Source organism: Lathamus discolor, chromosome Z, assembly GCF_037157495.1.
Source record: "Lathamus discolor isolate bLatDis1 chromosome Z, bLatDis1.hap1, whole genome shotgun sequence".
NCBI lineage: Eukaryota > Metazoa > Chordata > Aves > Psittaciformes > Psittacidae > Lathamus > Lathamus discolor.
In genome coordinates this window covers 64,870,770-64,884,470 of record NC_088909.1, presented here as the reverse complement: position 1 = coordinate 64,884,470, position 13,701 = coordinate 64,870,770, and the positions used below count along the sequence as shown (strand labels likewise).

At 38.6% G+C, this 13,701-nt stretch overlaps 1 protein-coding gene across 9 annotated transcripts in view; it reads left to right on the top strand.

Annotated features, from left to right (window-relative positions):
- The window catches only part of SPIN1 (spindlin 1), a 62,176-nt gene extending 55,001 nt beyond the window's left edge, over nucleotides 1–7,175 (top strand). For all 9 annotated transcript variants that reach the window (XM_065662064.1, XM_065662063.1, XM_065662058.1 and 6 more), the window contains exons 5-6: nucleotides 250–483; nucleotides 3,307–7,175. In XM_065662064.1, the coding sequence (XP_065518136.1) occupies nucleotides 250–483; nucleotides 3,307–3,506 (434 nt within the window). In that variant the 3' untranslated portion in view covers nucleotides 3,507–7,175. The remainder of the gene's footprint in view (nucleotides 1–249; nucleotides 484–3,306) is intronic.
- Nucleotides 7,176–13,701: the final 6,526 nt, after the last annotated feature.

Below are 13,701 nucleotides of genomic sequence, written 5' to 3'. Positions count from 1 at the left end.
CTTCCAGTGTCTAGTTAAAATACAAAGAGCCTGCTCTGCTGTGGCCTTAGTTGATCTCTGTTTACCTTCCATTTACCCTTGATTGCTTAACCAATGGTGTATTGTTATTTTAAGAAGATTTTGAACTTCTGCAGCTCTTCAGTAGTAAACTCTCTGGAATGGACAGTATTTGTTTTGTATACAAATTGACTTATAAATCAGGGTAAAGGTTATTTTTCACAATGAACTTATCAAATGCTCTCATTTCAGCTTCATCTCGAATAAGTGATGCCCACCTGGCAGATACAATGATTGGTAAAGCTGTGGAACATATGTTTGAGACAGAGGATGGCTCAAAAGATGAATGGAGGGGGATGGTTTTGGCTCGAGCTCCTATTATGAACACGTGGTTTTATATTACCTATGAGAAAGATCCCGTCTTGTACATGTACCAACTCTTAGATGATTATAAAGAAGGTGACCTTCGCATTATGCCTGATTCAAGTAAGTAAGCCAGTTACTGTTTTCTTCTAGAAAGTGGTAGCTTTATATTAATCTTTGGCTGTGTTTTATTTATGGACAGGAGAACTGACAAAGATCTTGTTTGTTACTCTGGTCATTGCCTTTTTTATTCTTTTTTGGATAACAGCTAACAAAGGATGACAGCTAACAAAGATTATGGCACAACAAAGAACATCTGTGTTAACTGCTGAAATTTTACTTTTATCAGCAGTGACATATGCAGGGGAAAGCATTTTCCATAATTATTCCTAATTCTGGTGAAAATAGCTATGTACTACTGTGGAAGAGTTTCTACTTGGATTTTTTAAATGAAACTGACAAACCAGAAGTTTTCCACTGTTGTTTTCTTACAGAAGTACCACAGCTCATAGAAATGGCACTTGACTTGTGTTTCTGAAGCAGTTCTTCTGGAAAGAATATTTTGGGACCAACTAACAGATTCATTTCGTTGAGCTAGGTGTCTTCAGTGTGAAAAACTTCTGAGTAGTTTCTTGAGGGAAAGAAGTACTAATCTTGTAAAAATTAATTTTCTCTCACATATTTCAACACACTAGCAAGAAGAATATTTCAGCAGATTGAGGGGTATTTTTTTCCTCCTTTCTTGAAATGGAAGTCATTGGGACTTTTCCAATTAACTTAGAAGGCTTTCCACAGAATCAATATTGTTCAAGAGATTCGAATAGCCAGTGCAAAGAGGGGGTTTGGGGGAGAGGGGGAAAGAAGAAAAAATGCTTGTAAAAAATACTTTTTTATTTCTCCCGTTTACCTAAAAGAGACTCTGTGAAAGGGGAAATCTGGGCATTAAAGAAAGTTAATAATTAGGTAACTAGTGGTTGGCTACATAGTGCTTTACAGAAGTAGTGATTACAGTCAGTTTGTGGAGTTTGAGACTGTTGTCCCTCAGGTCTAGCACTGATAACAGTCTGCTGGCTAAATAAACAAGTGGCACTTACTTGCATGTCTGTAGTTAATCACCTCTGTTTAGATGCTTCCCCCCACCCCCCACACACACACCCCCCCCCCCCCCCGCCCTGCCTCCTTAACAGCTGTTAAGAGTGGGGGAGAAAAAACATATTTGCTGCTTGTAAAGAGTAATCCACAAATGTTAATGGAAAAGTGACCTTCCTTGTCCTGAAGAAAATAAAGCAAGCTCTTTCAGATTTGAACCTTCAATTAACTTATTCTTTGTCTTAACTATTAAAAAGGACTTGGAATGTATTTTAAGTCTGCTTTGTTTTCTTGCACCTTTGGGGGTAGGGATAGGGAAAGAGTTTATATGCTGTCTTTCCACTTAAGATCTAATTGGTTTTAGTGCACTTTTTCATTCATTCATGCTCACCACCAGACTATTTACTGCTTACCTGTTTGCAAAACACTCTTAAGTTATTTGCCACCTTCGCTGAATGTGAATGCTTTCCAGGTCTTTTTGTGTCCTGAAGTCAATGACTGAGTGTTAACAGTAGTATTTTTCAAATGGGGTTTTAGACTACCTGGGAAGTATACCTATAAATTTGGTGGAACTTGCCACAGTAGTTATAACTTATATCTCTAGGGCGCACTTTCTTCTCAAAGACAGGTTTTGCGTACGTGAGGAGACCAAAATTTGGATAATTTCTTTAAAACTTCATAATGGGAAAATGTGTTGCTGGATCTGATACTAAAACTTTGTCAACACTTTGTAATTCCTTCTGAAGGCAGATATAAGAGTTCAACTTGCATCTTTGCCAAGGAGACTCTTTACATAAAACTGGTATTAAGAAGATATTAGCTATACATGTGCTAGTGCATTTACAGAGGAACTGAAAGAAAAATTGAAAGAAGAATTTCTTAAGTTTGTGGAAGAATTTTAAGTATAAGTGTAAGCCAGGCAGTTAATTCCATGATGTTTTGGGCTTTTTTATTTGCGAGTTCTTTCACAGCTCTCAGAAAAGAAAATGGGTGAACTCTGCACGGGATACTTAGTGTGAACTTGGAACAAAATCATTAATTTAAAAGCTTAAGATTTCCATAATAAAAAGCTACATCAGGTGTGACCTTTACTAAGAAGTTTCCTCACTAGGATACAAAACACAGGTTTATCTAAACTGGTCAAGAAAGAAGACAAACTGAGAAAATATGTTGTGGTTAGCTTCCAGTTCTCCAGTACTGTGTTTTCACCTACTGTCACATTTGTTTTGTGATCAGGTTGTAAGCAGCCCCCTGGTAATTAGCATGTTACAAATCATGCATTTTGTACACAAATCTGGCATAGGCATCATCTAAAATACAAGGATATTCTTGGTAAATTTTGCTAGACAAAATAACATGGTTAGACTTTATCAACAGCATTATTCCACTATGGAGTCAAAAGCCCCTTTTCATGAGGAGTTTACACTTGCATTTTAGAAGAGGTGTTTTTGTTGCAGTGGTGTGCATACGTTGAAACACTGAATAATGCATGTGAGAAGAGGTAGATTCAGTTTGGCTGCCTTTCTGCTAAGGAGGCCAGTGCCTTTTTCTGGTAGTGACTTGAGTTAATTATCCACAGACTTTTTCTATAAAGTGTGCATAAATGTTCATGTCAAAGGGTTTACTTCTTTTCCCAGTCAGAGTGCCATTTTTGTCTTAAAAAAATTAAGACAATTCTACTCAAAAGTTCATTTGCAACTGCAGTTTCTAGAAGCATGGCAATCATTAGATACTTGTCTGAACAAAACTAATTTTATGCATGTTCCATGTGAGTTTTAAAGGACACTCTGCAGTATTTTTCCATATTGAAAAATTCCATTAATGTCTACCAAAGTACACTGTTTTTTTGTGTTACAGATGATTCACCTCCTGCAGAACGGGAACCAGGTGAAGTTGTAGACAGCCTCGTAGGCAAACAAGTGGAATATGCCAAAGAAGATGGCTCAAAAAGGACTGGCATGGTCATTCATCAAGTTGAAGCCAAACCATCTGTCTATTTCATCAAGTTTGATGATGATTTCCATATTTATGTCTACGATTTGGTGAAGACATCCTAGACATCATCGTGAACTTTTGCCAAATTTGTGGAACTATTAAATGTAAAATTTGTAGACACAAAGACTTGACTGCTTTCCAGTTTAATGAAAGCTTAAATGTCCCTGCGAACCCACAATCTCTGCCAGCAAAACTGTTTTGTTCTGAATAATATAAACAAACGTGACATTTTGTGTAAGAGAGCTCCTTTTCGTGAAGGAAGTTGATATATTTGGGCAGGAGGGAGTTAAAAGCAAAGAACAGCTGCAAATTCAAGCTGTGTAAAGTTGATCTAGTATTGTAACCATTAACCTAAATTTTTTCATAGATTTTAACTTTTTCTTCAACCTTGCACTCACTTGTTCAACTGCCACATGCAAGTGTAGTTTGATATTTTGATATGCCTTCTTTTGTAACATTAAATTTAATTTTTTGGCTACTAGCAGTCCTTGTTTTCAGGGTTGGGACAGAGGTGACTTTTCTGAAAGGTTTCAACAGTTTGTTCAGCATTGAGGAGTGCCTAACCCAAGTAACATCACTCTGCTGTGTTTCTACACTTTATTTCAAATTTAGCTTTTTAAGAACTTGCAGTACTTGTGCATTTTTACTAGTCACAGGGCAGTAGGATATCAAGTGTTTGACTTAATGCACCTTTCAGTGAAAAGGCTTTAAACTATAAAAATGCATTTAATCTGTATAACCAGTTAATTAGAAAATGCAGGTTAATGGCCCATATTGACAAGTTGTAGGAACAAGTAAAACACATGCCACAAGGCTGCCTTCAGTCCTAAATGTTGTACTTCTTTCTTTCTTTGTTATACACACTTCTTAGCAAAACCCAAGTGCTTGGTGCCACAACTTTTAACAGTATATATGCTATTTCAGAAGACTTTAGACTACACATTGGCAATCAGTAGTCTCTCATTTAATATCAGAACCTAGCAACCTGAATGTTTATGTGTGGACTTAGAAGCCTAACAGTAGTTAAATAAATAAATACAATCTCATGCCAGGGGAGTGGGGAGGGGGCGTCCTTTCACATTCAATACTTACTTTAGAGAAGGAGAAGCATTTGTTACCTTCTGCTCAGTCTATTGCATTTCTTTGTTTTGTTCTAAACCATTTTGGTTCAAGAAGGCATCTTCCCGATTAATTATTTTACTGGCTTTTCCACATAAGGAGTGTCTGGACAAATCTACAGATTAAACCTGTTGTTGCCTTTTGTGGTGTACATTGTACTTGCTTTGAGGTATGCTGTTAACATGAATTTCATTCTATGAACACTAGAGTTCTGCATGCCAGTGGTGTACTATCTGATGGAAGCTGTAGGCAGTCTCAGTGGTTCAGTCATCTGCATTAGATTGTGGATGTAAATAGCAGCCCACAACAGCAAAATCCTGTCATAGTTTTGATCTTGCAAGTTAGTTGTAAAGGTTTTTAAGTAGAGGTTTTAAGTATGACAGTCTTTAAAAGCATGAGAATTGCAACAAGGATCAGCACAGCAACAAAATCGTCATGGTACATTAAGGCAGAGCTCTGCAAGTTTCAAAGAACTGCTTCACAGAAATACAGTATGTGAAGACAGTCAACACTGTTGGTGGAAGGAACAAATACTCTTGATAATCCAACCATATGCCATTAGTGGAAGGACGCAGGAGAGATGCTGTTAATAAGAGATCAGAGGTCCGAGTGACCTCTGTTGTGGGTATTCTTGATATTGAAGACTCAGTGGTTTAAGCCCCTTTCTGTCAACTTTTTTGCCTGATTTCATATTTTAGCCTTAAGGCTTGTGCCTCATTATGCTCTTGAATGGTAATAAATACTCTCCATATAAATATGATACCTTAATTCTTTGTCCATTGCTATTATATTGCATATGTCCAGTATTTCATCATGGGCAACCAAAGGCAGGCTGTTGTCTTTCAGTGAATAGCTTCTCAATGCAGTCCTTAAGCACTAGGTACCCGAGTCGTAAATGTTCCTTGCGTTTTGAACAAAGTGAGCAGATTTGCAACACAGTGTTTTCATCCTGCAGATCTGTTATGTGTTTTCTATTGACTCTTAAGAGTCCTGCATGTAAATCTCAAAGCTGAGCCTGGCTCCATGAGCCCAAGTTGGTATCTGTGGCACAAGAATGAGTGAGTGTATCTATTATACACAAAATACGTGAATAACCTAGTACACTGAACTTTGGGCTATACATCTGAGGAATACAAGGTTTGTTTTGAAATCTCTGAGGTTTAGGTCTACTGGAACATTTTTAGCGTTAGGCTTGCATTTGTGGGTTTTCTGCAAGCCTCTTGGATACACCATGTATTCTGCCAATTAGAGTATAATCTATAAACTGTAAATTTAATGGTTGGTTTTTTTGATGTCCCCATTGTCTGTTGAGTGGGTATTTCTTTTCATCTTTTATTTTTCTCCTTTTTTTTGTTTTCTTTTTTTTTTTGATAGCTTAGACCACCGTTTTTGAGGCTTGAGACTAATTCCACTCCCTGCCCATCTGCTTTGGGCTTTGTTTTAGGCTCATGTTTCAGATCTGCATGCAGTGCTTGCGTTACCCTGGTAACTAAATGTTGGTTCCTTGTTATAGGGGTTCAACATTACTTTCCAAAACCACGTAGGACTTGTGATGGCACAAGCCATGGATCTTTGTATAAAAGTTATTTGCCTTTCACATTTACCTGCTGTAGTATTGTTGTATATTGTGTGTGTGCGTGTGTGTGACGTCAGGCTGCCATGTAAAACTTTTTAAAAGGGAAAAAAAAAATTAAATGCAGACCATCCTTTTTTGCATGCTTAGAGGGTTAGAACATTCAATGTAACAAACTAAAGTTGCATGTTAAAATGTTTAGGTTTTTGTTTTGTTCTGTTTTTATTTTGTGTTCAGTTTTTTGTGAATTTGCTTATTGTGCTGTTTTAATGGTTGTTAGTAGGATTAAATGCACCGGTGAGACGAGCATAGTGCCAACAGAAGGTAATTTTCCAGTTGTATGTGTCATACAGCATTTGAAGGGACCAAGTATTCTGTTAAAAAAATAAAATTGCAGTTGATTTAACAAAACACTACATTTTTCTTCTTTCTTTTGAGTGCCAAACCCTAAACAATGTTGGAGTAGACTATGGGGAAAACCCTTTTTGGGTTATTTTTGGGTTTTTTTTTGGCTTGTTTGTTTGTTGTTCTTTGTTGGGTTTTGGGAGGTTGTTTTGTTTTGTTTCTTTGGTTGGTTGTTTTTTTTGGGGGGGTTCTTCTTATTTGGTTTTTTGGGGTTTTTTTTTCAACAGCTAGAAGCCTCCTTTAAGGAAATTATTTTAAAATGGAGGCTTTATCTTCAGATAGAATTGACTTCAGTTGCTTCAGGGTTAAAAAGTTGTGGTAAAAACAGTTTCTGGTTCCTTGAAAATGCTGTGTTTTTTGTATTTTACATCATTAGTGCAATTTGAATGGTTCTTGGTATGTGTATAGTTCAAAGGTCTTCGTGTTCACATTTTTAAATTAGGTAATGACTTCATCTTTAGAGCTTGGTTTCATTATTTTTATTTTATTTTGAACAATGTAGACAGTTCCCTGTTCTCTGCATTTAGAAGTATAAACACTTTAAATCTGTTACTTAATTCTGTAAGTAATTTTTATAATTATGATGTAACTCTATCCTTAAAACATTTAAAATAAACCCTTTATGTGCAACTTATGACTGTAAACTTTGTTCTCATGAGCAAAATGTAGCGATGTGATTTCCAATTGTGAAGAAGCAGTTTCTTCAGTTTTCTAATTAAACAGGATTTATTATTTTAATGCTGAGCCATGTATGCTGGTATAATACTTGCCCTATGAAGCAAGTTTGCTTGCAAAGCCAAACCTTTTTTTTTTTTTTTTTTTTCCTTTTTTCCAAGTAAGTATAAATGCTGATAAGATGGAACTTGGCAAAGGTGAAACACTGCTTAAACACTCCCCTCCAGGGGATTACGCAAGTCTGTGAAGGAGTCTGTTTCCGTAGGACAAAAAAGTATTTCAGCAGTCGGAAACAGCAGAAGCATTTGACAGTGTTTATGTGATACATTTGTCTGCTTTGAATTAATAAAATTCAAAATGAAGCACGCTTTTTATAGATGATAAAAAAGCGTAGTTGATCTGAATTAGAGGTGATGAACAGAGGCAATAACAGGTGCAGATTTTTTAAAGTCATATAAGTTATAATTAATACATTAGAATTAATATTTTTATGTTGTTAAGGCAGATTTCAATATTGAACAGGTTTTATTTATTCCTACCTCATTTCTGATAATAAAGAGGAAAGTGTTAACATGGATACCCCAGAATACATTTTTTGACGTCAAGTGTGGTGCCAAGTGCTGATGATACTGAAGATCTTTGGGCATGCCAGTTTACAGTTGGTATGAATACCCAAGCCTCTTCAGTTCCCTTAGATCAGTGTCCTATTTATTGCATCCTGTTGCCTGAGAGGTCTGTCCCAGTGAAGATTTATGTTGTGTACATTTGCCAATTAGGGAGTCTTGAGGCTTTGCTTTAGCAAAAGTACCACATCCAAAAAGCACATGTTCTGTGTGAGCTGGCTACATTAAATTATAGTTAAAAATAGACTAATTTTTTATGACTAATTCCTGAACCTGTTCTTTATTGCAGCTGATGAGCCAACTTCAGTCTTGTAGCATCGTCATCATATAGGAGGGAGCTTTACGAAAACAAAAGACTTCTGTTCTCTGTTACTGCAGTAATGAAACTGCCCCTGAAAGCTGATTACTTACAGGCTCCTTCGCAAGCAGCTCAAATGTCAATGCTTTGAAGACAGTAACATCCCACAGATTTGGGAGGGTGGGTGTAGGAGTCCTGCCTGGAGCTACAGCCTTAATACTACTGTATTCTGTTTTCATATGTCAGGCTGCTCCTTGTGCATATGAACAGGTTATACTTTCAGAAGAACAGCTTCTCGCTGCTCAGTGAGTTACTTATTTTGAAATCAGTATTTTCGACGCTAGTCATGCTGTAAGCAGTTGAGCCACTGAGGACTTCACTGGACTCGCATTGTTTTTTTGAAAGGATAAGCTTTAGCAAGGATATTTTGGAGAAGGCTGGGCTGCTGCAATTTAAGTTCATTAAGGTCTAAAAGGAGAGGTGTGTTCATTCATCCTCAAGCACTGGCTAATAACATATTTTCACTTTTTTCACACACTTAGAAGCAGTTTTTCCAATGTGTATATTTTCTGTTTTGGTAAGGTCCTGTCTTGGCATGTTACATCGCTCTCTGCCAGAATCAATACCTTACCATTTTAACTCATTTCAGGATAGGCAGCCTGGGAGAGCTGTTAGGCTACTAAGCACTTCTTTCAGGCTCTGCGCTTCCCAGTTTAATCACTGCCTGTGAATTCCCTGATTCTTCCTCCAAATTTGGAGTGCAGAACTGCATATGTGCAACATACCAGTTGGGTTCTTAGCAGTGTAAGTTAGCTGGTGTCAACTTAAATCTTCCCTGTTCTACTTAGATGTTGATTTCGTATTTCTGCACACTATTTTTTCTGTAATCAGTTATAATTTGCATAACTTCACTTGTACACAGTGTAAATGGTTTTCCAGCCTGACAGTTAAAAAACTTGTATGCTTTGGCACTGTTTCTACCCATGCCCATGCAATTAATCCTTAAGTTTATTTGTATTCAGTGGAATCTGACTTCTACAAGTCCTTTTTGAACATTTTGGTACCACGTTGTTCCTCAGGTCTGCGCTATAGACTAATCTGTTAGAAGCTGATGTTGGTAATGAATGTGGACATCTGCACATTGACTTTGATTTCAGCAAACATCTTTGGTTACTTCTTAATAGTGTTCCACCCAGACCTGACATCTAAGTAATCGACAGCTTTAAATGCATATTCATGCTAATTATTGTCATGTAAACAGCCCCTATTTTGGGAGAGGAGACTATTACATTTGTATGGAAGTTTGCTCAGTAATGGCAGCACTAAGTATGAAAAAGAAAAGAGCTTTACCCATTTCACTCAACTGGATTTTGGGATGATTTTTAGTCCCATTACACTAACTAGCTACGCATGGTATATACTCACCTTTGAACTGGACTGCATGATGAATTCTTAAATTACCTTCACAAAGACTTTGACAATTGGAGTCATGCAGTGGGAATACTGGTCATGCCTTCCATAAAAGTTCAAATCAATTTGATTTTACAACACTGAAGAGTAACTCCTACCTATTTTTAGCTTACAGAAGCAGGTGTCTAACTTAAACTCTCATGAATTTAATGAATCAAAAACCAAAGTAACCTTTTAAGCTGTTAGAACAAAACAAGTCAATGCTAACAGCAGAAGCACTGGAGAAGAAACCTGTAATGATTCAAAGGTTATGTTCAAAAATATAAAAAGGATGGCAATAGCAAGTTTTAGAAGTGCCTTTCTGTTACATCATCACACATTTAGTTAGGGAAGGTGTCTTGCTGGGAATCCTCGTTAATGTCTGGCTTTGTTCACCCATTCACAGTCTTCTGCCTTAAAAGGAAACTCATTCTGCCTGACACAAAACTCTCTGCTATTATAAGTGTGGCTCAGTGTGTTTTCTACTCAGAACCTGGCAGATGGGAAGAACAAAATGAAACAGTGGAATTATGGTGCCATTTCCTGAAAAAGCGAGGCAGAAAAGCTAACTACTCTGATTCAGAACTTCTGATGGCAGTGAAAGAAATGGACCCAGCATATACTGATCGTGAGCTCGGAACATGAGTTCATTTCAAATGAATGGAAGTAAGACTGACCAAGAAGATGCTCATAAAAAAAAAATGTTTTTACAGAGGAGAAAAGGAAATTACTAATTCTTGCCTAGGATGGACAATTCTTTCTAATGCTGTAAGTCCAAACATCACTATCCTGATCTTAACTTGGTATTACATGGCTAGCAGTGTATGTGGGAGAAGATTCATAGCATTTTGTCTTCCACAGAATTAGTTTAATAGACAGAAATTCTCATATATAAGACATAAGTTATGCAGACAAATGGCCCAAATCAACATCATATGTGCTCTAAATTCTGAATTTTTAGTTCAACAAACAACACTTGCAGATTACAAAATTCTAACTACCTAAAATTACTACTAATTATTACTAACCAATCATATTCCTTCAGATAATCCGAAAATGTAGAAAGAGAGGTCTGAATTGCTTGAGATTTTTATAGAATACTGTCATGGGTAGAAGGACGGAAATGCTTGAAGAATGGTAAAAATGTCACTGCAGAAGATCTGTGATACATGTGGTCATATCCCTGAAAATCATTTTTTACTACATGCTTCGTGCTGAGATGCTCCTCTGTGGAAGAAAACCCTTTTTTTTTTTTGCATTCAGTATATGTTCTAGATTGAAAAGATGAGCAATGCTGATGACTTTGTCCACTGTGAGTCAATAAAAAACAAAGTACATACTGTGCTGCTGGAGACGAAATTTGAATCCTGTAGATACCTGCTTTTCCATAAACTATCTGATTATATTACTGGCAAGGATCTTAGAAATAACTAATGCAATTTTGTTTGGTTTGTGTTGCTTTTGTTTTTCTTACTGGGATAAATCATTGATCCTGGCAGGGTAAAGGTGCAGAATAACCACCAGAGAAAATGGTGCTGTGGAGTGAAGGAGTCACCTGGTCAACGGACTGACAATGGTCCAGTCACCCGGACTGCCTTCTGGGATGGCACTAAGACAGCAGGCACCATCAAAGTAGAGCAGCAACCAAACCCACTTTTTACAAGGCTCTCTATCGTGGCTACAGAGATATAAATACTTAGTTCTGAAGCAATAACCCTTTAATCACTGGGCTGAATTAAGGTTGGCCCTGTTGCATGCCATAGTGCCCTCTTTGCAAGGTGGTTAATAACTCATAACAAAGGCTCTGTCTTGATGCTCTGGTGTAAGGGAGTCGTGTCTCATTCTGTTACTTGCTATCAAGGCCCAAGTCCATCTCACAGGAAGGATTTGTGCCACAGCCAGCTGGGGAAGCAGAATGCGATGTGGTTTCACTGTCAACGTTGAAGACTTATGTTTTGAGGCTTCTTTAAAACTTAACTCCCTATCTATGCAGGAAACATATCTGCCCTTCTAGCAGCAACCAACCTGCAAAGTAGAGCTTCAAGGTCCTTGCACCCCGGGCCTGACATTCTGCCTCTTCACTGTGTCCCATTTGCACTGATGTGTTCTTGTGGCTTAGCCCCAGAACAGTCTCTGGAGCAGCCAGTTTTTAAGAGTAAATAGCCTTCTGATTTCTTGACTATGAAGAAGATAAAGATGATTGAGTTCAAATAACTATTCCTCTGAATTGTTTCAGCCATAGAAGAAATTTTTGGATGAAGTTATTCTTGGGATGGAAGAATGTGGTATAGCTGTATGGAGTATACATGTCAAGGTGTTGGCAGTGGGGGGACTGTAGGGGTAGCCTCTGAGAGAAAAGGCCAGCAGCTGCCCCCGTGTTGGGCACAGCCAGCCCCAGAGACCCACCTCAGGACACAGCTGAGCCCACCACCCAAGCTGGTGGTGCCTCGGAGAAAGCATATTAGAGAAAGGGTACAAAATGCTGCAAAGCAGCTGTGAGAAAGGAGTAAGAATATGAGAAACAGCCCTGCAAACACCAGAGTCAGTGAAGGAGGGGAGGAGGTGCCCATGGTGCGGACCATGGTGGGGCAGGCTGTGGCCCTGCAGCCCGTGGAGGTCCACAATGGAGGAGATGCCATCTGCAGCCCATGGAGGACCCAAAGCTGCAGCCAGGTGGACATGCCCTGAAGGAAACTGCAGGTCACGGATAGTCCACGCTGGAGCAAGCTCATGGTAAGAACTGCAGCCCATGGGGAACCTGCACTGGTTCTTGAAGGACTGCAGCCCGTGGAAAGGATTCATACCGAATCAGTTTGTGAGAACTGCCTCCTGTGGTAGAGCTCCCTTGCTGGAGCTGGGGAGAAGAATGAGGAGGAATGAGTAGTAGGGATGGAGTGTTCTGATCTGGCCATAACCACCCCCCACACCCCCTGCCTGCAGGGCTTGGAGAGGGGTGGAGGATGTAGAAGGTTCAGGAGTGAAGTTGAGCCTTTGAAGAAGGCAGGAGGAAGATATTTTTGGCTTTGGCTTTGTTACCATCCTACTCTTATTTTACATTGGCATTAATTTAATGTCCCCCAGGTCAAGTCTGTCTTGCTTATGATGGTAATTGGTGAGCATGCTCTCTGTCTTTTATCTCAGCTGATGAAGATTTTCATCATGCTTTCTCTCACTGTTCTGTTGAGGAGAAGGAAGAATGAGAAAGAGGTGGGTGACCCCTCTGGCATCCAGGCAAGATTAACTCACTACAATAGCATAAGGATTTATTGTACTCAACAACCTTGTTTACAATTCCTGTTCCCCCTCCACCACCCCCAAGCTAGGATAATTTTGTATGTAATTGAAAATGATGTGATTATATGAAAATCAAAGCTAATGCGTCAGAGAGACTATCAGGAGACACCTGAATCTTTGACATATTTAATTCTCCCAAGTTAAGCGTCATTTCAGAGCTCTAAAATATAGTCTCTGTTTTCTTAATGAATGTTCAACCGAAGGATGAGGTCTTCTTTTCCTAGGCTTTTCCTTTCTGTAGTGGAGCTTTCACCCTATGCCAATTTTCTAGCTGTTTCTTTCTCAGTGCAAAAACCACATCATGTTTTAACTGTCTTAGCTCTTAATTATTTCTCTGTTTCTAATTTTTAGAATGAGACAGTGTAGGACTAAAGGCTAGGAGTGTTGTCTGTTCTGGGTATGTCTGTTCAAAGTGAAGGTGATTAGATAAAACTCTTACGATATAAATTACAGCAAATCCCAGCCTTAGAATAACATTCTCTTTATGCAAGCAGAAAAAGCCCCCCAGAGATTTCTTATTAAAATGAGCATGCTATACACAAAACCCCTCCTGGACTCTATGTGCACAACCCTGAGAGAAATGACTGCATTGGGGTCAATCCGCTTTGCCAAAACTCGTATTAGGAGCTCCTACGAGCAGCTCCAACAGCTGCGCTGGCAGCTTGCTTATTTGCAGGAAAGTATCCTAGCTCCCAGCCCTCTAACACCCACATCGGGTTGGCTTTTTTTTTTTCCCCAGGACTTGTTCTTCTGTTAGCTGATGAAGAAGTGTATTCAGTGGGCAACTGAAATGAGGGCAGTAAAAACCAAGGCTGAGTACT